Below are 27,046 nucleotides of genomic sequence, written 5' to 3'. Positions count from 1 at the left end.
ACTTGCTGGTCAGACGTGATAGATTTTGTCATGGTGATATTCCACAGCCTCATAATTTTATTTACCTTAGAGAGATTCTCCATTCTCCCAGCAGCATGGCTGTTTGTGCATGTCCCTCAGCCTGCATCTAAAAAGACAGGCACACATCATTCCTTCACTTTTACAGTGCTTCAACATGAGAGTTGTCATCTCCAGAAAGCTGGGAAATTGCTGTAAGCACACTGTCCCTGGCAAGATTAGAGAAAATATTGCCCTATCAATGCATGGTATAAGTGCATGCTGAAGTCTCATCAGAATGCTGCAGTGAGAATAGAACTGCTCTGGCATTAAACACAAAGACATGCCAAATGCTGTATAGAACATGCCCTATTACACAACCCATGAACTCATAGAAATTGGGTCTCCTTCAGCTCCTGAGTTTCCTGCCTCTTTCCTCCCTGCCTGTCTTTGTTTTCCTCACAAAGCGAGTTCAGTGATTTCCTGTGCTTCCCTTACATCGCATTACCCTTAAATCAACATTGCTTGACTGCAGTAAAGATCCACCTCAAAACTGAAGAAGGCAGTAAGAACAGCAGTTAGCCAAGACTGATTCCAAACAGAGAGTCTCAGGGCTCACACATACTCATGTCAGCAGGAAAAGGTGGAAGGAAGCATTCAGACCGTTGCCTCTGAGCTCGTAAACACCGAGCAAGTCACTATTCTCCTCCAGCTCTTCCTCACCCTCCTTCATCTGCTCCACCTGTTGCTCCTGTACTGCCAGCAGGCTGCAGCCACCCCTTCCAGCTTCACCCTGCCCCAGCCACTGCCCCAAACAGCTCCATGCTCCTCTAACCTCCTCACCCCGGAATCCTCTGTGCTATCCTCTGCAAGACGCAGCCTCTTGTTTCCCTTTTGCTTTCTCATTGCTTTCCTATTTGCCAGAAGACCAGGTCCTCAGCCCCTCCTGACCCTTCCTGTCCTGCCTGAGAGCCTCAGGAACTCTTGGAAGCGTGAGGCTTGGGACAAAGGGCAGTGTCAGGGCTGTACCAGGACATCGCTTTCCTGACAGTCGTATGTGCATATTTTGCACATGGTCATATATTTTAAAGCAGGGAGTTTTTTCCTCTGACACAGGGGCTCTGCACCAGGCACTGCACAGCAACAGCATCACCAATGAAACTGCTTCCATTCCTAGGTAGGTGAAATCTCTGTCTCTGGGGAGTGTGTGGCAGGTGAGAAGGGAGTGGGATCTGACAAGAAGAAATTATTATATTGGGGATGGTTGAAAGCTGCTGGGTACACGGGGCTGGAAGTCCCTGTAGCTTTGATCAGTGCTGCTGCTGGATTTGCTAATTGCTTGGTCAGTATCATCCCACAACCAAACGCCAAAATGCCTGACTTTATCTCACGGTGGCTTTTGTACTGAAAAAACAACCAGAAGCATTGTGAGTTTCTGTGCATTTGTTTTGGGTTTTTTTCCTTCTCTCTCTCCATCAGCTTGGGAAACTTACATTTCACATGCTGAAAACAGTAAAATGACAACAGAATCCCACAGGTTTCTGCCTTAATCTCTGTGGGACACAGTCTCTCCGCTCAGAAACACAGAGAAAATGTGAAATTTGTTGATATCTAAGTTGACTTGGATTATACATAATTATTTAAAAATTGTGTGTTATTTTTAGCCTTTTGAATTTTTCCTGAAGTCTTAATTTGTCCAAGAAAACAACACCTCAGTGAGATTTCATGAGGCAATGAAACTGTAACGTTAGTCTAGCAAACACCCAGAATGACATTTAGATAGAGAAAAGCAGAACTGCAGGGGAAGACAGCACCCAGAAGGATCTTTGTGTTCTGCAACTCTCACTACATCCTGCTAACAATTTGTAAACTACAAATTAAAAAACTTACTTTCCTTTCTGAGCTAACTGCCTTATATCTAACCAATTACAGGGTGTGTTTGATAGAGATTCTTCTTTTTTCTTTGTGTTGAAAACCATATGCATTTACACAATGGGAAAGTAGTTATGGTATTTTAAAAGATTAAATTTAAATAATCTGCCACACTGTAAATAACTTTTAAACCATGCTGTCATAATGATTTAAATATGTGACATTTCATCTTAATCTACCAGACCATGCCTATGTGTTTACTACAGAAGTATGGGAGTGCTTATAAGAGTAAAAAGTCTGATCTGGGGAACCCTCTTTGGTATTTTTCCATCGGGCTTGTAGGGCAGTTTGGATTATGCTCCATACATAATTCGGAGTGCAAATAAATATCTGGGCTTTACTGGAAACTCCTAGAGAGCTTTGAAAGCCATCCAAATGTTTCCCCCACATCACTGAGTAACTTCTATGATGTTTACCAATTTTATACTGGTTGACAACACATTCAAGTTGTTTATTTGTGGTGTTTACTGCTTTTATCAAAGATGCCCCTGTAGCTGGTGGCCCTTGCCCTATCCTGCAGTGCAACTGAGTCTGTGATGTTGTTTACTGGAGTACTCCCATTTTGTGGAAACCTTTGGCCCAGATCTTGTTTTAGAGCTCAGAATAAAGTTTTTAGATAATGAAACAAGTCTGATTTTCCTTTATTCCAGTTCTGATTTCCAGTCTGCTGGACTATGGCTGCACTTCTCCAAGCTGCAACATGACATGCCACAAAGATGCCAGGTGTGAAGTTCAGGGTGGGACAACAGGCTGCTATTGTTCACAAGGATACACAGGAAACGGCATAACAGTCTGTAAAGGTAAAGATATTTTACCTTTGCTTTTAGCAATGCATTATTTGTTATGTGCTCACTTGAAAAACTTACCCAAGAGCCCCCTAATATTTTTTTAAAGCCAAGAACTTTAATATTTTCTGATAAGTTGTACAAATTACCCTCAGCCTGGTGTTTTGACATAACTTGCTACGTATCTCATTTGAGTATGACCTGTTTTCCAGCTTTTCTTTTTCATGAGAGCTGCTGACTAATCTTTGCTGATTTACCTTCAGCAATTTCCCTTGTGACTCAGGATTTCTGAAGTTAGGGCTGGGGTGGTGACTGCTGTAGAGCCCTCAGCTCCCTGCCTCACACACACAGCACTTGGCCACTCTTCCCAGCAGCTGAGTGATCACCATCAAATAACAGCTCCTGGGCTGTTCTAGAAAACCAAGGAGGTGTGTATGCCACAGAGACATGCCAGTGTTGATTTTTCTACAACAGCTTCTTGCAAGAGAAATATGCCAGAAATCCTGTTAAGGGATCTTCTTTAGGATGATCTTCTTTCATCTAAAGAAAAGTAAGCTAAAATATTTTTCCCACCTTCATATTTGAGTTGTCTTCCAGTATGAATAGCTGTAATATTTATTTTCACTCTTAGGTATGGCTATGTCCAGCTGCAGACAGGCTGAAATTCACACGTATCTTGTCAGTTTTCAGTATCTTGAGAAGTAGTTATGAGCAGTAAACATCCACCAGGTCAGTTTTTGTGTATCAAGCATCTTGGAAAATTTAGCTGTTACTACTTAACAGTAACCCTTTGGTTTGGTACGAGTTTAGGAAAACAGCCCACAGGTATTATGGATTTTTATAGCTCATTTGCCAGGCTGTGCTTGGAAGTATGTTTGTTTAGGAAAATTTAGAATGTAAAGGCCTGTTTTTTTTAAGGAAGATGTCTACCCTTTTATGAGGTGGGAATGTTTAAAGAGAAATATAGATGGTTAAAATAACAAAAAAAAAAAAAAAAAACCAAGGGATCACAAAATCATAGAATAATTTAATTTGGAAGAGACTTGTGTTGGTCATCTGGTCCAGTACCCCACCCAGAGCAGATTTCACTTGAGAAGGTAGCTTAGGGCTTTGGCCAGCTGAGTCTTGAGTATTTCCAAGGATGAAACCTGCACCTCTCTGGGCCCTTTTTTCAGTGTCTGACCACCATAAATGTGAAAACATTTTTTTCTGATATCTGGTTGAGATTTCTCCAGTTGCAGCTTGCATATTTCCTTCCTGTATACACTTACCACTGTGCATTTCTAATAAAAGTTTAGCTACATCTCCTCCATAAGCCCTCATAACCTCCCATTAGGTCGTGTAGAACATATTATTATTTGCCCTTTGTCTTCCCTTCTAAAGTCTGGGAAAACTCTGTTCTGTCAGTCTCTTCTTTGCACCAAAGTGTCATGTAGTTTCTAAATTTATTGCTTGAATTCAATGCTAACCTTGCCATGATAGGTTAATCATTATTTCTCTGTCAAGCTGGTCAAAAGAAAGTAAGAAATGGCCTTCACAACACTGGGTTTGCTCTTGTTCAGTGTTAGTGCCATGAAAGTCAGCTGGTTTGAACAATAAGTGCACATCATGTTTGCAGGGTCAAGGGCCTACATTTGTGAATAATGCAGAGAAACAAGAAAAACAAGTCAATTTTAGCAATAATGCTTGGAATAAATTAAGCATTTACTTACCTAGCATCATCTGGTACCCACTACATTGTTTGTACTTGTCTAGAAAGTCTGTGATTATGAATCATCTATTAAATTTGCAGTAAAGATACCTGTTGTTGTTATTCTCACTGCCATGACTGATGTTCCTAAGCCATCCATTATATATGTACCTATTATATTGTTATTCAATCCAAATTTTTGAGGACAGATTTATCTTGCCTTCCATGCTCCTTGTTTTGTTTTTTTTATACAATACCTTTTTCTTATTTTCTCTTTTACCTGTATTTTCTTAGAGAAATCTACATTCAAATTTCATAAAAACATTTATTGAGCATTTAAAGAAAATTCAGTGCAGTGAAATATGCATTCACAAATCTTGTTTGTACATTCATTGTATATTAAGAGTTACATTAAGTTTGAAAACTCAGTCTTTAAAATAAAATTTCCAATGTCAGTCCAGGCAAACAAGATCCTAGATGCATTTGTGGTGCTTTGCAAGTGGCAATGGTTTGAAGCAAGTCTCATGTCTGGAGACCAACATTTTCTCTGGTAAAATACCTCAACAGCCACCAAAGTCACTTACCCTCCAGCAAAGCAGCAAAGCTTATATCAGAGCTGTGTGGCTGCTGGCCTTGAAAGCGAGACAATGTTTCTCTAGGGCAGCATGAAAGATGGTGCATTACTAATATTGCACAGTAGTCCTCTAACAGCATAAAAAAGTAACCAGAATTTTAATTGGGTAGGTTCTATATGGGATTAGAAATGTAGGCCACACCCTATCATAAATAGTTTAAAGCTGTGAAAACGTAAAGCAAAGCCTCAGTTGTTTAATGATGTATGAGATCTCGCTGTTCTGTGTGGCAAAAGCAGCAGGTGTATCTGCTGTTCTAGAGATAGCTACCCATTTTTATTCAGTTAATAATCTTGGGCTTTTACAATGATAGTGCAGTCACCTTCAAAGGAGATCATCAATTATGTGCTAATACAGGCATTTTCAAAAGACCCTATATGTACTTCCATATTTGCCCTTTTAGTTATTTAGATAGGTTGTGAGAGTCATAATTACTGTCAACGTTAGTAATTTTGCATAACATAGAACCAACTTCTTCATTGTGCTTATAGTGGTGGACAATTAAAACACAGCAGTCATTCTTTTTAGACTTTGTTCTGAAACAAGCAATTCAAATTCTTTCTCCTTATAAACATGTTGAACAGAAAATGTTAAGGTGAGTTTTCAGGTTAGTCCTCCTAAGCTTTCATAGCTGAGAAACTCTTCATTTTTATTTATAGGTACATTCTTATAGTGAAAGGTTTACGTTTGTTTCTCTACTTTCACTTGCTTTTAACACCTCTTAAATACTTGTTAAAGTTATTTCTTTGCTAGTCCTGTGTTCTCACTATGACACACTTAGATATTCTCCCTTGAGTCTTCTGTACTGCAAAAGGCAATAATGCCCTCTTACATTTATTTCCTAGCACCATTATTGATGAATCATGAATCACTGATGTCAACATACCTTAGGAATGGGGTTTGTTAGTTTTGACTTTGCTCCCTTTGCCAGCTGGCTAAGTGACTGCAGAGAGCTCAAGATTATTGGATTTGCTGTGTATAGATAAAGACACATAGATATGAATTTAATTTCCTGGTGTCAAAGTCATGGCTTTTAAAATAATTATTCTCTTACAATCTTTCCCACAAGATTTCAACTACTTTAAATTAGGTCATGTTTTGGACTTTCTGAAGGCATACTTTGGCCACTCTAACAAAAAGCTAATCCTCCTTATAATCTCATTGTCTTCAGTAAGAATACATGCAGGAATGCACATAGTCAGGAGAATAACTGATTGTGGTATCTGGCCTCTTTTATATATTGGAATTATAACCTACATAGCAATAAATTCCCCCCGTACAGTATCTTCCAGAAAGTCATAAATGAGTCACCTTGTCAAGCTTTACACCTTTAGGTACAAAATACTATCCTAGTCTCCTTACTTTTTCTTTTGTATTTATATTCCTTGCTTTATGTAGTATTAAATAATAGACAATGACCTCTGATAGTACATCTATTTGCTTTTTAGGACTTTTCCTGGGCAGATGTGTATTCTGCTTGTAAAGCACGAGGCTTTAGCTTCACAATATCATACACCTAATTGAAGTAACATGGACTAAAGCTCTTGGCATAAAAAATAAAGATATACCCAGAAACAACTGATTTATAGACAAGTTAACTTCCTCTCATGCAAAAATGCCACGGATTTTTTACAGATAAATGGAATATATTTGCCACAGTTGTAAATGTATTTCTTTATATAAGAAGAGCTGAACATATAAATTAGGTGTTGTTCATATTTCCAGCCCTCTTCCAAGAGAAAATTAAAGGAAACAAACAAAATTTTAGATTCTTTAGAAAAGATAAGGGTAGAAGTAAAACTTCATAGAAGCCAATATTTTATTTTTAAAACAAAGGAGAAAATGAGTTGGCATCAGTGATGCTTTCCTAAGCAGCTCTGCTGTTTCAAATGCTGGCTGCTTCTTGATTGCTGACTGCCAATTTGCTGCTTTGCTGGCACACTGCAGGAAATTAAAGTAAACAGTGTGATCACAGTGTTTACTTTAACTTTGTAAAATACGGAAGGAAAATGAAACAGTGCTGTTTGTTTCAGGAGGGTAGGCAGGCAAGCAGGAAAAGCCTGAACACAATATCCCTCCCAGATATCCCTACACATTAGTCCCTTGTAAATGTCACTTGCAAATTATACTGCAAGATTAATCAGTCTTGCTTGTAAAATAGCCACAGTTCTTCCAGAAATTCTGAGCAAGGACTTAGGCTGTCAGGGAAACTTTCTATTGGAGCAAGGCAGTAACTCTCTTTCTGAAGTGCAGTGTAGGAGGATTTTTCATTTTACAGAGGTAAAAAATACATCACTGCAAAGTGGCATTTTGCATCAAAATACAGAATCCATGTTAGAGCACGAGGCAATTTGTATAAATCCAGCTGAATCAAATTGAAAGCACGCTCAATATCTGAACACAAACATATTTTCTTGTTTTATGGAGGGTCAAAAGACCAACTCTCTGGCTTTTGCCAGCTATAGAAAGGAGTTTTCCTGTGAGACCTCAGTTCCTTGTTCTAATGTCATGTTGCTGAGTTCCACCATTGACTTTTATTGCAGTCACTGAATTTGTTTGGATTCACTGGTGTCGTTGTTGCCATTCTGCAACACCCAATTTCTGTATAGTTTGTGTATAGTTTTTACAGAGGGAATTTTTGCTTTCAAATTAAAAGAACCCTGTAAAACCAGTGTGTATAATAGTTTTCTTCTATCCAAAACTGTTCTTCAATAGAAAACTATATAATCCAAATGTTGATTCACCAAAGGAGAATTTTATTTTTATTTTTTTCAACAGCAGGCATGCATCACTGGATGTCACTTCTGTGTTTACCAAATAGTCTGAAATCACTGATATGGAAGATCCAATCCACACACTTCCTAAATTCATTTCACTGCTATCAGTTACCACAAGCTATAAAAAGGCAAATTGCAGCTGCTCTAACAGCACAGCAGGAGAAGGATATGCCTTAGCCAAGCACTAACAGGGCTCAACTCAGCGTGTGACAACTCAGAAAACTTGGGATGTGCTAAACAGGGAGCCAAAGAAAATCACTAATTCCCAGCCATTTTGACATGCTCCTCACCTATTTTCCTTTCCTTTTTCTCTTCCTGTATCTCCTGATCTCTACTGCTTTGCCTCTATATTCTGGTGGAGCTTTTACATGGTTTCAGGGAAAGAGCAGGAGTCACCTTTGAATTCAGAATTCCTACTGCAGGTTTAGGTGTTGGGCATTTGGGTGATCCCAAGCTTTGTTCGGAGGCACCATTCTGTTTGTTGCATATTTAGGTGTTATATTTAACTGAGCCCATGGCTTCAGGGTTCTCTCCAGGGGACAGAAAATTTTCTTTCCTCGTGTCTTCTTTGGTAATAATCTAGCTGAATGGTTTTTTACTTTTCATGAAGTGCAGAGATTGACTGCTGGGCTGTGAGATGTCACCCAGCTGAGGTGCCTTGATTTCATATTCCAGATTAAACCTGCAGGCAGATCATGGAAGTGAAAAGCCTGGACAAATTAACTGGGAGGATTTGATTTTCTGGTGCATAACACTCCACTTGCTGGGAAAGTGCTGGTGTTAATGTTAACATAGCAGGTTCCCAAGCATTTGGGGACCTACAGCTTTATGTATGTCTTTTGCCTTTTCATGTGCAAGATGTCACACTTTTCTGTGAATTTGGGAAGGGCTTGATGGCTGTGATGTCTGTAGGCTGCTGGGGACTAACCAGCTGTTGTATGGTTGCCTTCCAGCCACAAAAGATGGAGTTATATTTTTGTTCCTCAAAATAGCCATACCCTCGGCTAACAGTATTAGTCAAAACAGCTTCTGTAGCCTTGAATTTATACTTTATAGCTACTATTCAAATTATGTTTTAGTTGATTTTTTAAGAGTAGTTCAGGAATTTGAAAGGGGACCATGTGGTACAACAGTGCCTGATGATGCATGAGAACATGAGTCAGGAGGAAAGCAGTGCAGGATGTCTGGAGTAACAATACAACCCTGCTGAATAACGAAAGGTGGAGGCTGTCTCACTCCACTTGTCTTACCTCTGGAAATGACTGAGTCCATAAAATTTTGACTCAAAGCATTATATGCATCCAAAGTATCAAATCCAGAAATGGAGAAATCTCTTCCAGTTTCCCACTGAAATGAGAGAGACAAAGGATCTTCAGAGGGTTAGCTCTTCTTCTTACTGCCAGAAAACACAGTTTACCTGGGCTAAAGACATAGTCCACAGTAACCATTTGTTAGATTGACCTAACTTTAGGAAGTCTTGGACAAAGTCCATTTTAGGGACTTTTGAGATCATTTTAGGGACTTTTTAGATAGACTAATTACATTCACAGATTTGAGAAAAAAAAAAAAAGGGGGGGGGGGGAAAGAGCCCTCTATTTTTTTCATGTGCTTTGTTTACATTTTCTTGGAATGATACTTTGAGCATGACTAAAATACAGTAATGCATTTTTGAAAGAACCAGAAAGAAACAAAACTTCCTCTTGTTAAATCTTTAATCATATCCAGACTCTCTTTTAAATTAGTCCTGTTTGCATCTAAAAAGAGTTTTTAAAATGTGTGTAGATGATGTGGTAGAAAAGAGTTATTTGTCTCTCTCAAAAATTTACCCAAACTTTTAGGCTGATCATCTGCACTTGGATGGTTTCTTACTTGTTTAATTCAAAATGTGTTTTAACCCTTGCCAAATAACGCTAATTTCCTTTCTTGAGAAAATGTTCCTTTCATCCTGCTTTATGGTACTAAGAATCAATATGTTACGTGTTTAGAGGATGTGGGAAAATTCATTTAAGGAGCTATAAACTTGTTATTTCAGAGTTTACTTACTTTGTGTTTACCAGAGATATGATTCCCTTCCTGTGTCTCCAACATCTGAAGTAGTCCCAGGAGGTCCAACAGTAACAATATGTTCTTCTCACTTGCTGGTTTGAAGTAAAAGGAGGAAAAGTGTTTCCTGAACATGTATACTCATACATGTGTGTTAAATGCACACAACCACATACACAGGAACCTCTGTATAAGCCGTCATGTGAAAAAAAGCAGACTTTTCTATGAAAAAAAAAGCAATCTCAAAATTGTCAGTTTTACTCATTCTGTGATTGTATATTCAAATTAGTTTGTTTTTTTTTGGGTTTTTTTTTTTTTTTTTTGAGGAAAGACCATGATATGTTGTAAAGAAATTGCTTCCATACATTCCACTTCCTTGAGATTTCTCAACCTGGACTCTCCCATGGCTGCTACAGCCATCAGACTGTGCAGCTGCCTTTGGGGCTATGAAGTCAGTGTCACCCACAGAACAAGGGATGTATCATGAGGAATTATGCACACAAGAGATGATGTCATTTCTTCACAGCTCCACTGATTTATGTATAATAGCCTGCTAATGTCCTATACTCATTTTACTTTTTTCTCTGTAACTCTATATTGAGCTCATAGAGCTCAATTGCAGAAAAGTGTTCTCTTCGGAATGCTTTTTGCCTTTTTTTTAATTGTTGCTTTTTATTTTCTTCTGTCATAATATACTGGCAAGGAGTGGTGAAGTTGTACGTAACCACATTTGAAATGTGTAATTTATCTAGGATGATATGCTGGTGCACAATTTTTCTGTGTATGACTGTGAAAAATTGCCGACTGAGCTGTTGGCAGACAGAATATCAAACCCAGCTCAGCCCTTTGTGTGTGAGAGAGTTTAAGAAGGTAATTGACACTTTGGACCTCTATTTGCCAAAGAAAGAGATAATGACGTTCTCCAAGAAGATTAGAATCTAACCAAACATTGTGCTCTAAATATAGAGCACAAAGCCAGGTGATGTTTGTGAAAATGCTGCTGGGATGCAAGAGAAGGAGGGGGCTGAAGGACTGCAATTTTGCAGTGTATATTTTTTAGGTACACAGATTTAATTTAGAGATTATGGCTTGAAAATGAAATTTACAGTATGTGTGTTTTTCGGCGATAAGAAATTGATTTTGTGACCTTGGTACACACTAATTGAAATATCTGGCACTGTGTTTTGCTGAGGTTAAAGGAAGCCATCTATGCCTGGAACCGCATTCTTCTTTCACCTTGAACTGCGTGGTTAATCACAGCCCCAATCAGGGGCAGGAAGGAAGCTGCAGTTCCACTGGGGTACAAGGAAGCTGAATAATCTCTGCTCTTTGTCTAAGGGATAGCTTGTTGTGTGATTGCTTCTGGCTGGGTTCAGGAGATTCATAATTACTTTAAAATAGAGAATTCTGTTGGAATTAACATCCAGGGAGCACCACAGGCCAGAGCCTCAGCAGCTGCCTTGCCACAGAAGGCAGGAGAAGGCAGGCAAGGATGCACAGCCCAGGCACAGGGGGTTCTCCTTCCACCTGCCCAGCACAAACCTGCTCCTCTAGGGCTGAGGCAGCTCTGTCCTGTGCTCTCCGGCACTGTAGCAGGACAGGAAACCGGGAGAAGGTGCTCTGGCTGTGTTCTGCTGTGTCCTGTTCCAGTGGCATGGAGTGCTCTGTCCCTGGACGGTTCCTCCTGTGTGTCCTCCCTCTCTAAAGGCTGGTTGCAGCATTAAAGAACAGCAGCTCTGTCCCAAGGGACTCTGCTGCTGGGGCTTTGATTGAATATGTCTGCTTAATTTAACTGGGTTTCTGCCTTAGCTTGGCTATGCACAACTGTGACACTGAGGTTGTCTATAAACTAGTGTGGTAGGGTGCCCCATTATTTTGCTTATTATTTAATGTTACACATTTGCTAGGTTGGCACAGGATCTTGTTTTTCAAAAAGGAAAATGAAAGCTCCTGAAAAGCCTTGACAATAAATGGTTGTTTGTTCAAAACAGCCAAGTCTAATCTTTGTTTATGTTACTAGGCTTCGTGTAATGGTGTTGCAATAAAGAAAAATAGTTCTTCAGGATATGCACTGGCTTTTATGTTTCATTTGTAATGAAAGCTATGCACATAGGCAGCAATCTACATAAGTTACAGTGAAGGAGAACATAAGCTTGGATGGTGACTTGCATGTTTATATATTTACTTTTTATTTGTTGCAAAGTGTCTGAATCTCAATTTTAAAAAACGTGAAATTAGCCTGAGGTATTGCAGTTTTCATCCCCAGAATTTTTCCAATGGTAGACAAAGAGAAAAGGTGAATTCATCCTGCACCAGGAGACCACTGCTTCTCTCCTGCCCCATCTGTGCAGATGAGCTGTGAGTCTGTTCCCACAGCCATTGTCCTGTCCTCTCATGTTCAGTCCCCTGCTGGGACAGAGTACAGTAATCTTCACTGCCCTCCTAGGGGTACAGTGGGTTTTGGGTGTCCCCAAAGCTCAAAAGGGCTGAGGTAACACAGCCTTGGCTCACAGGCTGCATCAGGAGTGTCATGGCAGTCAGGGAGATATTGCAGCAATAATTTCTGCATCACATGACAGTCCTCATCACTGACCCCTGTAACGTCAGAGACCCTAAAGAAATGCCAGAGAAACTTCAGGATGTTGGCATGGACTGAAAGAGAAATTCAGCTAATCTCTGCAGGCCTAAATAGGAGCTCTGAGTCCTGCATTTTTTCCTTGTTGTGATGGGAAAGGAGTAGGTGGAAAACTGTATTACAGTGAAGGCCTTGCCTTACTTTTTCTCTTGAATAAATAATTTTCATGGGCAACATTGATCCTGAGGAAGCTCTCCCTTTCCAAAATCAGCCTGGAAGAAGTTCAGAAGTGAGAGGAAGCTGGAGGTACTCAGACAGACAGACAATTTCAGGCCCTTTGTTCCTATCCAAAATATTCCATTATTTAGAGCTATGATGAAGCATGCATCAATTCATAAATATGACCCACTGTGCAATATAAAAATATCAATATTTCTCTCCCATTCTGTAAGGAATATCTAGTGCATACAGGAAGACTTTCATCTCCTTAACTACCATGGAGAAAATGGGAAAGGCAAATAACCTTCAAAAGTGACTCAAAAGCAGAGATGAAGAGAAGTCTCTAAAACTTAACCCAGCTTTTCATATGAGTGGATCAAAATAGAAATTGTGCAGGGCAGCAGCTGTAAACGATGCAGAACTACAACTTGGCTTATTTTTTAGTGTTGTCATGCAAATCTTGGTATGGTGATTCCACAACTCTTTCATTATACTCAGCTCTACGGTGAAAACCTGGGAAACTCATAGTAAAGCTGTCTTTAGAAAATGAGGTCACTTCAGGGATGCATCACAGGGCATCACTGGTCTCACAGAAGTCAAATTTTCAGTCCTAGGTATGTCAGGACACAGCAGTGGGTTACACAAGTGTTGAGCTCAATTTATATCACTTTACACACAAGGTCTGGGGTTCAGGTGGAAGTCAAAGGAGAGACTGGGATAATATTTACACAGCTGTAGACTGAAGAGAAAAAGAACTGTTAGCTGAACTTTTTGTATTTTCTATTGAATAAACAGGTAGTATGTTAATACCACCAAATTCTCCTTGTTTGAGCAGAGGGTTGAGCTATAAGACCTCTGGGCTTTATTCTCTGTTCTTAGAGAAAGCTAGTGCAGCTTTCATTAGCTGTAAACTGTTCTTGCATCATTACTCAAGTTTTGCCCTTAGACTGATAACCATAGAGGAAACTTTTAACCAGGCAATGGCACATTACCCTCGAGGAATGCCATGCAGACAGCAACAATCCATTTTGAACTTGATATTCAGGCTAGTAAGGAGTCTGTGCTGCAACATGGACATGTGGCTTTGAGTGCTGCAAGGGAAATCCAGGAGCAGGTCTATTGCTGCCTTCACTGGCAGTGTGGTAAAAATAGACCTGCTGCCTCTGTTCTTGTAGCAGCAGGCAGTGGCAAGAGCAGGGATGAGTACAGTCAGGTATTTTATTATAGTTTCCTGCAGAAGGGGTGATGCTGATGACATTCCCCAACAGGGAGGTAGGTGACTTTACGATTGAGTCTTGCTAGCCACAATGGCTGTAGGACACAAAGCCACAGTTAGGGATGGATTTTCCAAAGAAATATGTGTTGAGCACTTTTGAACTGTCTGGCTCTATCTGAGGTGCCTAAAGGAGGACTGAGTTGTTTCAGAAGAATACTCCCAGTTGCAGATGTCAAGCAATTGAAAATCTGTCCCTGAATGACTTTTATTTTCCTATCAAGTGATGGCAGTTTGGATTTTTGATTGATTTATTTCTTTATCTTTTAACTGTAAAGACCTTTTAATTAGGGAGAGGAACTATGTGAATGAGCTGGAGCTGCTGGTGGTAGCAGCTCCTTGCCATTAGAGATTGGGTCATTAAATAAGTAGATAATATCCTCCTTATGGAGGAGATTTAGAAAATCATAAGGACTTTGCATTATTACAGTGTTTAGCATTCACAAACGGAGTAAAAAACCCATAATGGCAATTTTCATTAGCTGCAATGCATGTGGAGGGCTCTTTTCTTTCTTTGAACAGCCAAACACTAAACAATTCCTAAATCCCTCCTTGTTACTTATGTTTTCTTCTTGGTGGTTAAAAACCCCATAAAGACGAAATTGAAGACTTGCTATTAAAATACTTGCTGACAGCTCCATTCAAAACATCCTTTCAGATAGTGCTCTATCACATTGTGATTCATCTGCTATTCTGGTAGAGTTGCTTTAACAAGTGCCTTCCTTCTTGGTTAGGGCCTATCTCTTTTTACTGGAAAATTCTTTCTTTAAACACTGCTGAATCTCTGCTGTAAACAAGCTTTCTCTGGTGCTGTGCTGTTTGTGTTGCAGAACACATGTAACCCCTAAAAAACAGGGTGACAGGCTTATTTGGCATGAAAAAAAAAGGAGAAAATAGCAAGAGAAAAAAAATCCTAGCTTTTTTCCCCTACTCACCTGTGTTGCACAGGTGCAAGCACCCCATGAAATTATCCCAAGTGAGGGTTTCTGGCTCGGTGTGGTGTCCCCAGGAGGGCACAGTGCCCTGCAGGGCTGCCACACCTCCTGGCACTTCTGGGCACTGCCCCTGCAGGGGCCAGAGCCTGTAAAGCAGCACCAGTGTGCAGCACCAGTGTGCAGCTTCCACCAGCTGAAGACCAAAACCAGGAACATCCTGGGGATTAAGTGGTCCCCAGTGAGGTAGGGTGAATTTCACTGTTGAAGCTTGAAGTTAGAATTATTTACAGTCACTTTAACAGGACAACAGCTGCTCTTTACCTAGAGATGAGCCAAGAGCACTGAAAGAATTTGGATCTGAATTGCAGATGGATGGATTTCAATTTGATTCAAGTAGCTGGACTGCATGAATCTGTACTGTAAGCTCTCAAAGTCAGAGCTTGAGAGAAAAATCATTAATTTGGAAGCTGATACCCTGAAAGACTTTTATGAAGCAATATATTTTCATAGCAGACACAGATCAATTTAAAAGTAGTAATCAAGAGCCATGTGCTACGTGTTCACGGACAAAAAATGTAGGGAATCCAGCCAGAGCCAGACACTTAACATTCAGGGCATTCAGACTAGTACTAAAGATATTGCCTCCATGGAAAACAGTAGGGTTCAAAATTAAAGTATTGTGAATTTGTGAAATAATCACAATGCTGTGGAGATATAAAGATGCTGCCAGATTGCTGGCAGAAACTAGCTCAACATAACTTTTCTAGGCGAATTTGTGTTTAACTTCTGTAGAAGCTTTGGAGGAAGGAAGAGTCTCTGCAAATATTCCACTGAAAAGATGTGCTAAATTCTTGATAAAAGAGAAAATATTATAATATAAGAGAACCCATTAAAAACACTTTTTATCATATTTGAAAGGCATTCTCTAAATTTAAAGTAATTATACAAGCTTTCAACAAATGAGGTTCAGGCCCAGGTATTTTTCCCCTTGCCCATCCAAAGAATTTTCAGGTGTAACATTCGCTTAAAAAATAAAACATCTACACACTAATGTTGTATGTCAGGCAAGTAATTGCATTGCATATAACCAAAATTTATATTTACTTGGATAGTACCTCAACTAAACTCCTGGAAATTTTTAACCTTGCTCCCTAAGTAGTCTCTTCGGCAATACATGAAAAAAATAGAAGCCACTCGCAGTGATTGGTATTTCAAAAGGTGGATTAAAATCATCTCTTATCAGCTCCTCAAACATTTGGGATTTGTACTTGGAGCCAGGCACGGTCTTCATTCCTCTGCTGAAATTGTCCTCTGTCATGACTTAAAGCAACCTCAAGACACTTGTGTGTGTTACGTACACTTTCCTACTGCTGATTTTACTCTTGTTTCCCATGCAAGTGTTTACCAGTCAGGAAGGAAAGCAGGGAATGGCATAATGTTTATGGAAAACTTTCTTTTAGCTGATATGTTAAGGTTTTCAGTGTGTCATGTTTTAACTCCAGCCAGGAACTCAGCCCCACACTGCTGCTGCTTTGCCTTCCCCAGTGGGGTAGGGGAGAGAATCAGAAAAGTAAAAGCAAGAAAACTTGTGGGCTGAAAAAACCCCACAGTTTTACAAGTACAGCAAGAGTCATGCACACAAGAAAAGCAAAACAATGCTTTCATTCCTTTCATTCACCACTCCCATGAACAGGCAGGTGTTCAGCCATTCCAGGACAGCAGGGCTCCATCATCCGTAACTTAGAAAAACAAAAGCCATCACTCTGAATGTCTCCCCCTTCCACCTTCCTCCTCCAGCTATACGTGCTGAGCATGACACACACAATCTGTTATGGAATACTATGGTAGGATTAAGAACTCTGCACATATTGCCACTAAAATAGATAAGGACAGTGGTATACTGTCATGGGTGTTTCCATGGCACAGAGAGCATAGTGCTTGGAAAAAAATCTTATTTTTCATGAGGAGCCTGGTCTAGTGAAAACCTGCTCATAGCTGAGGGGTTAGAACTAGATCTTTATGGTCCCTTCAAACCCAAACCACTCGCTGATGATTCTGATGTAACACATGACCTGTTGGGCATGTGCAGAATTAATTTTTGCTTTTACATCTCTAGGCAGATTCCATTTGAGTGGATTGTTTTGCTTGTGGAGAGGGAAATTCCTAAAAGGGCTTAATGCCTCTGTGTCATTTTTTGCTACTTCTGTCTCATCGTGTTGATAGTATATGCAAAGAAGTCATACAAAGAAAATGGTAATATTTTTACCACTGGTTTCTCCTCAGGAAAGAGATATTATATATTTATATGAAGACATATGGCTTTGTATTACATTGCTACATGCTGCTCTGTAGCATGAAACCACAGAAAATCTTAGGAAACCACAAACACTGAAATTTATTGAGACTAGAAAACGAGCATTAGTATCTGGCATCTTTGGGAGAAAAGTTATAATTAACAATTACCTACTAGTTGATTTTGTTGTTATTTCCCTGCTCCAGGCTTTGACAGACAAGATGTAATCTGCTTTTGGCCAGACTTCCAGGGGCATCCCACTATTATCAGCTGGGACATAAAAAACCTTCCCTCACATATTTGTATAGCTGAGTCTGGTCACAGATTCTCCCCATTCCCATCCTCTCTGCTTTCCCTCTATAGAATAACTCTGTTCTGATTGATACTAAAAACATCTAGTAATTTAGTATCATGCATGAATTTAATTCTCAGAATATTCATCTTTTTTTTTTTCCAGAGCATTAAGAAATATATAAAATGAAACTCTAAAATTAAACTTAATACCAGCTCCTGGGGAAACCCAACTGGATACCCCTTTCACAGCTCAGGGCAGAGCTGTTTGTCATGACCCATTGTTCTTAGCTTACATTCCTGCAAACAGTTTGCAGTCCCCATGACAGCATTCTTATCCAAGGCATTAAAAGATATTTTTCTAATAAGATTTTGTGAGCCACTGTATCAAAAGCTATGCTACATCCAGATATGCTGTACTCTCAGCCATTGTGAGATCTGAGCCATTGTGTGACATCCACACCTAAGGTTTTCAGGCAAAGGGTGTAGTAAATCCCTACTCATATATTTCAGCAGTCCAACTCATATATTTCAGCAGTGGAAATCTCATGTGAGAGGTGCCACCAGAACACCAGGTTGGCAGAGAGGTGGGAATAGCTACATTTAGGAGACACAGCCAGAAGGAAGGGGCAGAAAGGTATGGTATAGCTTTAGCAGGGGAAGGGCTGCCACAATGGTCTGAGCAGAAGAAAGGAGAAGGGCAACACAAAGAGAGTCTCAAAACTAGGAATCAACTTGATGGGGGAACTCCGGAGCTGTCAGCTCTAAGGGAAGATCTCTAAGCCATCATTCATTTGGTGATTTTGTTTGATTCTGTTCAAATCAGGAGCCATGCCTTACTCTACTTCATAGAAATTCTTCTGCTGCTGTTTGCATCACATGCTACTTGGGGGTTTGGGAAACAATTTGAAAAATATCCAGCAATTCTCTGCAAGAACTCTGGTGGACGCATCTTGTGTGTGCACTGTGCAGTTTGTATCTGTAGGACATCTCCGTGTGGATTGGTGGGGACAGGAGCTTTTGCTCTCATAGCCCCATGTTTGGGACTTTTTCCTTACTCAAAACAGAAATGCATGGACAGACCTTGTGTTGGCTTTACCAAGAGCAATTCCTGCCTGAGAATGGCAAGATCACACTGAGGATCAAATCCTCTTTCTGAAGGGATTACACTTCCTGCCAAATATGTGACATGGTTCAGTTTCAAGCACATACAAAATAAATCTCTGTCAAGACAGACATTTAACAGTGGCTTAGTATCCAGGACTGTCATGGGAGACAGCTCTCAGCATCCAATCTAGCAGGATCTTCTGGCCAATGTCTTCAAGATCTTGGCATCTACTTCTCTTAAATAATTTATAGGGATAGTAACTAATAAAGCTTTTATATTAATTTATATGTATTGCACAAGTGTGGATAAGAAGAGTTAAATTTTTGGGGAAGATGACTTCCGAGAAGCCACCTGTAAAGATACTAGTTTTCCTTCCTGTCAACTCTTGCCACTGCTTGCAAATCTTCACCTTCTTCTTTGTGTCACTTACCCATGTGACTTGGACTTTAAGACGCATTCCTCAAAGACATAACAGATTTAGTCTCATACATCACCAAGGATTATCCTGTGAAAACAATAGTGCTGAAAATAAGTGAAGGCTGATTTGTAAGTTATGTGTGGACAATTTATGCATATTAAAAAAACTCCAGTCCAGCCCCTGGGGGGGAGGTGGGGGAAAGGCAATATAATCTTGCTCAAGAGATTCCTGGTTTGGGCAGTGGTGGGTGCCTGCTCTGAGAGGTCCCAAAAGTCATACTTCCTGTGCTGGGACAATCAGAGGCATATGCTGTCATTTCCACCCTGGAAAACAACTGCTAATATAGTTAATGTCCTGCTCAGAACATTCACATAGGAAAGTATGGCTAATAGTGTAATGAGATTTTTTTCCTTTATGAAAATATGCAAAAACAAAAGAAGAAAGAAAAGAAAATATAAGGATGTTTTAGACCAGATATTCTAGGCTTAAATAGTTTGCACCACATTCCTCCTCTGGAAATTAAGAACGTTTAAAGCAGATTAACTTAAGAGTGTGTTGGCATGGCTATGGGATCCCAAGATCCAATCCATACTTTAAATTGCACCAATTGGAAAAATGCTCTCTTGAATAAAATAATGCAGGATAAAGTGTTGTTTATTATTTCTTTTCTCAGCAGATTAGCTATGAACATCTTGTAACACAAGCTGACTTTGTGGAATATCAAGCACATCAAGAAACTTGTTTGAAAATAAATTACATTATCCAGGCAAAGCAATATCAGGAATGTCCCAGAGTCTACACTATCTTAATGTTGATTTAAAATCATATATTCACATTACATTTTTATGTCTAGTAAAGCAATGTGGTGGAGCCTTCCTTTTGCCAAAGTTGTATTATCTCATTTCTCTGAGTTAGGTAAACTGTAATGTGTCTGCTTTACAGATGGGTAAATTTAGCATAAAGAGAGGGAAGGCACTGCTTTGAGTTAAGAAAGCCTAAATGTAAGCACTTTCATCTATATTGGTCAGTCATAGAGGCAGTGGCTCCTAAAATGAGCCTTTTTCCATTCATTTATATGACAGATTATTTTACTTTAAACAGTTCTTGGATAAAATACATTAGGCATCCCTAGGGCAGGAACCTGAAATCAAGACTGGCACATGAGCCATTACCTGCCCAGCTGGAGAGATGCACTCCTGGGCTCGGGGTGATTGAGCTGCTCTTGCCAGCTGCAGGAGCCTGGGTAGGAGGGGTGGGGTGAGCTCTGCCCAGGCACTGCCTGCAGCTGGGTGAGCAGCGTGTTTTTGAGGATGAGAGGAGGGCAAGTTTGTTTAGGACTGCCTCTAAACTCCTTCATGCTAAAACACTGCTAACGAAGGGCACATTGCCATTACCTCCATGCTTTCTTCTTTTCTTTTTCCTGTGTTTGAATAAAAGTGACTGTGTTGATCATAGCACAAGCTCCCATAGGTGTTTATAGGACCCCAAACCTTCGGCAAAGAGTTCCCAGAGGAATTGAGGCATCATTACACTTATTGTTATTGTTGACAGGGTCAAGACAGTCCTGAACATATCAAGAAGCACAACACAGACATTTGTCAAAGTGCTTTTGGTGCCAAAATTCTTTTTTCAAGTTATGATTAAAGAAGGAAGTAGTCACAGAGAAAGGAATTAGAGTCCTCCAGTAGTAGGGTACTGTCAGTAGCTAGTCTTTTCCAGCCAGCATTTTGAGAAATGTTGTATAAATTATAGTATAGTATAAATTATAGGCATGTAAATTACAACTAGTATTATGAAACATTGGACCTGCTGGGAGTTTTAGCCTGCATATATATGGAATAGTCAACATACTGTTTCCATCATTTTAATAACCTATATAGAGCAGGTGGCTGATGCAGCTAATGCTGGCATCATTTTTCTTTCCCTATGTGATTTGCTGTGATGACAGTTCTGTCATTTCATTTTGACTATTTAAGGCTATTAGGAAGCATTTTTAGGTAATCATCTAGTACAGGTATTTTCAAGCATGCCTAAAGCATATAGGGTTTCACCACCTTTCACACTGCATATTTCTAAGTAAGTATATGATATATTCTTTGTTAATCAATGAAAAAAACATGGACAAGATCACCAGCTGTGCTAAACTGCCTAGCTTCATTTAGTTAGATAGAGTTATACTCTTTTGTTCCAGATGGAGATCAAATCCAACATTGTACAATTGCAAACATTTCAAAGAAGTGAAACATTTCTAAGATCATTGAAATATATATTTTGCATTTCAAAGATAAAATACCAATATGTCATCAAAACATTTAATTTTCTTCCAAGTCTGAAAGTAAATTGATGAGAGATCACCAATTGGCAGGAGAACAAATTAAACATATTGAAAGAGCCAATTTGGTGATGTCGAGGGAAACAGATGTGTCAGTTTTACATCTGCTTCAGCAAAGTCCTTGTTGTTTTTTCTCCCCCCACCTTTCAAAAAAATATTTATTATCTAAAGGCTTCATTATTAGATAATTGAATAATCCTTGATAAACAACAAGATAGTACTCATTGAAGAGCCTCTTTTATCACCATGTTGTGATTCAGGCAGTTGCAGTTCATTTATGGAAGTTTCTGACTTTTTTTCCTCAGAACTCATCGCACCTGACACGCACAAGATTTCAATTTTAGCTGAGTGGTTTCCTGGGCCCCAATACTCCAGCTGCCAATCTACTACCTCTTTCCTGAACTAGCTATTAAAAGGGAAGGAAGTGGAAACAGCACTGAGATTTCCACTGACAGTCTGTTTCAGGGTATAGGCAGACATGGCAGGGAGCAGCAGCAGCAGAAGGAAGAAAAAAAGCAAGGAGGGTGAGTGCTTCCGTGTTTTTAAATGCAGAAAGCAAGGTGGGCCCTTACACAGTTATTTTCTCTGTGAAGCAGGTAGACAGATATGAGCTAAGTCTGTCAGAAAGCGTTAGTCAGAGCTGCAAGACTGAAGTGTGTCAGAAGCTGCTGTTTGAAAAGTAAACAGGTAATGAAATGAGTGATTCCCTGCCATTGTCTTTCCCTTGATTATTTGCTGGTCTCTGTCTTCTTTATTGTTGGTTTATTATGTGTCACATTCTTGTGAAGAGGTTTTCAGAAATGCACCACCAGAACAAGGAGACACAATCATTTAACTCAGTATTTTATTAATTTTCAAGAGATTCAATAGGTGGTATGCCCAGGGTGTGTCTGCAAAATTGAAAAACCAAAGAATTTTATAAGAGAAATGGTAGAACCACTGGATTTGTAGAACCTTTTGGCCAAATTATGTATCTGTGAACCAGACATGATGTATGCATTATCATGCAAAGCAGGAAAGTGGAACCATGAAAATATTTGAGGTTTTTTTATTTAAAATAGATGAAAATTTCTGTTGCTAGGAGCTGCTGATACTTGGGGTTGGGGGTAGGGGTGTTGTTTATGTTTCAAGTATTAGAGTTGCTAATGTGATTTCAGACTTTTTTTCTTAAAGTTTTTCTAAAGCTTTAAGAAAAAAAATACTGAATGTTGTAAAAGTATTCATTTCATATACTGGAGGCATTTCTAAAGACTGAGCACTTTAGCCTTAAGGTGCCCATTGGTGCATAAAAATAACAAGCAATTCTGCTCAAAATATACCATCACAATCCTCTTTTTGTCTGAAATTTTGACCTTAGATTCTACATTAGAGCATTTTTTCATAGGAGAGGGAACATTTCTTTAGAGCAGGGTTTAATCTGCTTGAGAAGGTTGCCTGGAGGAGGGCACTGCTGACTGGGCTGGAGGACCTGACCTCGGTGTCTCCAAATCATCTCCAGTGCTCAACAAGGGAAACAACAGTACGGGGCTTAGAGACAAGCATGAGCAACGTGCAACTTCTCTGCAATACCGAGAGGGTATTCAAGGTTAAACCTCCCAACCGCTCCAATCCATGACAGAATTTCCTTTTTAGCTCTGCTTTTTAGTGGGGTAATAAGGTACCTTTCTAACTATGCAACTTAATCTTGCACCGTCCTTCCCTCGAAGTAAAAACATTCTGGAGAGCAGTGTTTGAAAGGAAGTTTCAGTTTGTTTCATTTCTTAAGATTTGTTATGTGGTTTAAGCTTACCCAAACAAGATCAAGGTACCAAATGAGTTCATATTGCTATCAAAGCAAATGTGACCTTTAAGGGTTTTAGCTCATTTTGTTTAAATCAAAACAGACAAGGTAAATGAAAGGATTTTGTAGATTGGGAACTGAGACAAAGGCAGGCTAAGTGATTCCACAGGCTTCCACGGGCTTCCACTCACAGTCTATAGGGCAGTCAATAAAAGAAAATTAAATCTGTGGGTCTCTCAAGGTCATATAATCAAGGGTGCATCCAGCTCACAACCTTTGGTTGTGGAGATGGCTTCAGGAGCATGTATGGAGGTGGAAAAGCAGCAAAGGAGACTGCTGTGTAAAGGAAGCAATGCACCTTTTTCATTTGGGAATTACTTAGGTCTTGGGGGTTTGGGAGGTAGAGGTGTATCAGGAGGAGGTGTCATTATGTCAGGGCTGTTGGATTGAGCATCAGTGGAAATTCCTGACTCTCTAGAGGCACATGGCATGGGTAGAACTGTGAAGGTCAACAGAGATGCTGGTATTTGCCAGAACACCTGCCAACTTTGCTCCTTGCTGTCAGGGGCAACCCCTTGCAGAGTACCTACCAAAGATGAGATTTCCTGCTGGTTTAATGGCTTTTAATTGTGCTGCTCATGTTATCATTCCAACACCACCCCTCATCAGAAAGTGATGTGGCATAGCAATGCTGGCATAAAAGACGTGGACAGTATCGTGGACAGTATTTGTCATGCAGTCCACTGGACAGTCCAGGGCACTTCCCTGTGCTTAGTATAGATGGGAAGTCTTCAGTAGCAGTAGGCAAATGTTGAATTATTAAATTATGTCTACAGCACTTCATATAATTATTGCCCAAGTGATGGTACAGCAAGATAAGCCCAGTGTCGACAAGCAGACTTTTCCACCTTCAGAGTTTGGTTAACAGGCTTGCTATTTTGAAATTCAAGAAAAGTCCACTCTCTCAGGAAGAATTTAAATAGAAAATTAAATGGGTCTGCATATTGCTCTGCATGACAGATTTTTTGTTAGCCTTCAAAGTCTGCACGATCTAACCAAGCATGTGGAAGCAAGATACACATTTCTGAGTGCTATAATTTCTGTTTTTGTGAAAAATTGTTAGAGGTAAGTAGTTACCCCAAATGTTATTTTAATTCACTAAATATTCTGTGGATTAACAATACACTATGTGGAGACAGTGGAATAGGAATGGCTGAAATAATTTTTTGTGTGGCTTCTCAGCTGGCTGCTTTCAGAGGGAATTCACTCTCTGGTGATTTTTTTTCTTCCTCAAGGAAAAGTATTTAGACAAGAAATTACTCCACAATTATGTCTTGGCTAGAAATTACCATGGCAGAAACTCTGTTTGGTCTTCCAATTCCTTTCTGATAAGGTGCAATTAGTGCAAACCCTGACTCACTCTATGAGATGTTTGTGGGCAGGGGTGTTGTGAGGGAGCATAAGCTGCTACCACAGCCGTTCTCTAAACATGCAGTTGGAAACGACAGCTCTGTTCTGGTGACAGAAAACATCAAAGCAACAAAACATGCTATTTTATCTGATGGGGGTAACAATATCTCAACTAATAAAATGGCTGTCATCCCTGCCTATTGTATAGATAAGGAAGCTGACGATGTTGGGATGCTCTTTGTTGGTACGCCAAGTTGCAATTATCCTATGACAGAGCCCTTCTGGGCTATGATTGATGAAACATTTTTGAGGGGGAAAGTGAATTTCAATTGGATTTGATGATGATATTGCTTGCACAATGGTTGGCAAAAACAAAAACATTTTGAGTGGAAGTGGGGAAATGTGGCCTTATTTAATCTGCCTGAGATGTCCTTGCCACATTCATATATTTGTATTTTATGTTGGATGTAAACAAGTCTAATTCTGAAGTTCTTGTGTTGACCTTTTCTGGCATTGAGATCAAAGTACTGTCTGCAATAAAGATGAGAAGACTTTAAAGACTTTGGTAGCTTGTCAGAGTAGAGTACGTTTAAACATAAAATATCATAACACAGCAGCCTTTGGCTAAAACAGGCACCAAATGAAGTTCTAAGGAAATTTGTTGCTCCTCAAAAACCCATCATTATCTTGCAGTTTAATGGCCTAAAAGTGGGGCCTGCTTAGAAAATAGTTTTTCCTTCTTGCCTGAGCCTTAACTCACAGGGTGACTCTGCCAGCTGTCTCTAGCAGCTGTAACATGGATGTCACCAGTTAAGAGGAAAGGCATGCCCTTTCTTCACTCAAGTTCTTATGTAGATTTTAAGACTGGTAAAACACTCCTCTGAACAATAGTCAGCCCTCTGTAAAATATCAGCCTTCCCAAACCATGGCATGCTGACCCATCCTCAATGTGCCCTTTTCCCTGGCTCCAGCTGTTCTGTATCCCAGATCTTTCAGTGAGTCTCTGGAGGAGGTCCTGGAGGTTAATTTCGTGCCTGATCTGGAGCCAAGGCAGCTGGGATAAGAATTTGAGCTCTAATATACTATTTTCTTATATAACAGCTTGACCATTTGAAAATTAATGTCTTTTTAAACACTACTTTTTGCTTCCATAGTCTGAATTTAGATTTGAGGTGTAAACCTACTCTAAGTGAAATGTTTAATGCTTAGAATAACACAAAATTTGCAACAATTCCAAGCACAGAGAATCCCAAGAAACTGAAACTGAGGTTTTCAGTACTTTGATTATGTTAGGACTTTTGGAGCACCATTGAGGCTATCCTAGAGAACTGCCTGTACTGATGCATTCACAGACAGGTGCAGAGGACAAAAGGCAATGACTTCTTTTTGCTGAATAAAACTTTGATACATTATATAATAGTTTTCCTTGACTGAAAACAAAGTAACCGTCTTTACGGCAGCTTGCAGCAGTTCACCGCATTTCTAATAAACTGCCCAGTTTTCAGGGATACTTAACATGCTGCAGAAATCTACCCAGTGCTTCTACAAGTTCAGTTGATGCAGTAATCGTAATATTTATCTTGATTATTTTTGCTTGAACTTAGTTTTAGGCACTTACTTTGAGAGGTTTATTTCAATTTGTGAAGGTTCTTTTTGTATTTTTGAATGGTTTTCTTGGGAAACATATTTTCAGCCTTTCCAGCTGAGAACCTTTGAAGCTGAGAAACAACACTAGTGAAAGTTTCTGCAGTGCCTTCCTTTCAGATGGAACCTCAGCATGGCAGTCTGTGGAAATCTCTTGTGTTTTACACGCATTTATTCAGCACCTTATGACAGTCCTCCTTTTCTGCCATCTTAGTACGTGAATTGTACCCCTCACTTTAACCAGTGGCACCAGTGTTTTCTCTGTGCTTTGTAACTGGGATTTTTCTCCAAGTGTCTGCTGAGCTGGGAAGTGCAGTGCTGGATAAACCAGGTCAAGGGACAGTGAGCAGTGTCATGGTTGTGCTGCAATGGCCAGCCTAACAGAGGCTGGATTTAAAGGGAAAATTAACTTGGCTAGAGAGCAGCACTACTGTAGCATGACTGCCTGTGGTAGGACACACCTCTGAGCTCATGCAGCCCCTCAGTGTGGCACACAGCCTGTCTCCTATTGCCAAAAGATACACAGCCTTTATATCACATACCCACACCCTCCCAACTGTCAGTACTCAGGCATAAAATGCACATAATGACACTTTTTGTGGCAGGCTGTATTATGGTCAACAAACTTAAAAGAATTTTCACCTCTGACTTGTGCCACATTTCAACTTTATTCCATGGTGTATGCATTACTTCTGTCCAGACTCTAGATATGTTTTTGATGGAATTTTATAATTTTGCCTACTAAGTGTCTTTGGGGTAATAAAGTCCTCAGCCCCTGTTTCTGAGAATAAAAAACCTTCACTAGAAAATGACATTTATGTAGACAACAGTGATTATGAATAAACAGAATATTTCAACCTAGGATGTATTAACTAATGAAGAGTTGAGTTTTTAGTGTATTTAGCAAGTGAA

General features: G+C 39.7%; 1 protein-coding gene across 2 annotated transcripts in view; it reads left to right on the top strand.

The window, feature by feature from the left end:
* The first annotated feature begins 721 nt into the window (after positions 1-721).
* Positions 722-27,046, top strand: part of ADGRL4 (adhesion G protein-coupled receptor L4) — a 73,510-nt gene continuing 47,185 nt past the window's right edge. For both annotated transcript variants that reach the window (XM_066325112.1, XM_066325111.1), the window contains exons 1-2: positions 722-1,174; positions 2,580-2,729. In XM_066325112.1, the coding sequence (XP_066181209.1) occupies positions 1,153-1,174; positions 2,580-2,729 (172 nt within the window). In that variant the 5' untranslated portion in view covers positions 722-1,152. The remainder of the gene's footprint in view (positions 1,175-2,579; positions 2,730-27,046) is intronic.

Source organism: Sylvia atricapilla, chromosome 9 (assembly GCF_009819655.1).
Source record: "Sylvia atricapilla isolate bSylAtr1 chromosome 9, bSylAtr1.pri, whole genome shotgun sequence".
NCBI lineage: Eukaryota > Metazoa > Chordata > Aves > Passeriformes > Sylviidae > Sylvia > Sylvia atricapilla.
The sequence above is the reverse complement of the archived record's forward strand: the minus strand, read 5'-3'. Positions and strand labels throughout refer to the sequence as shown.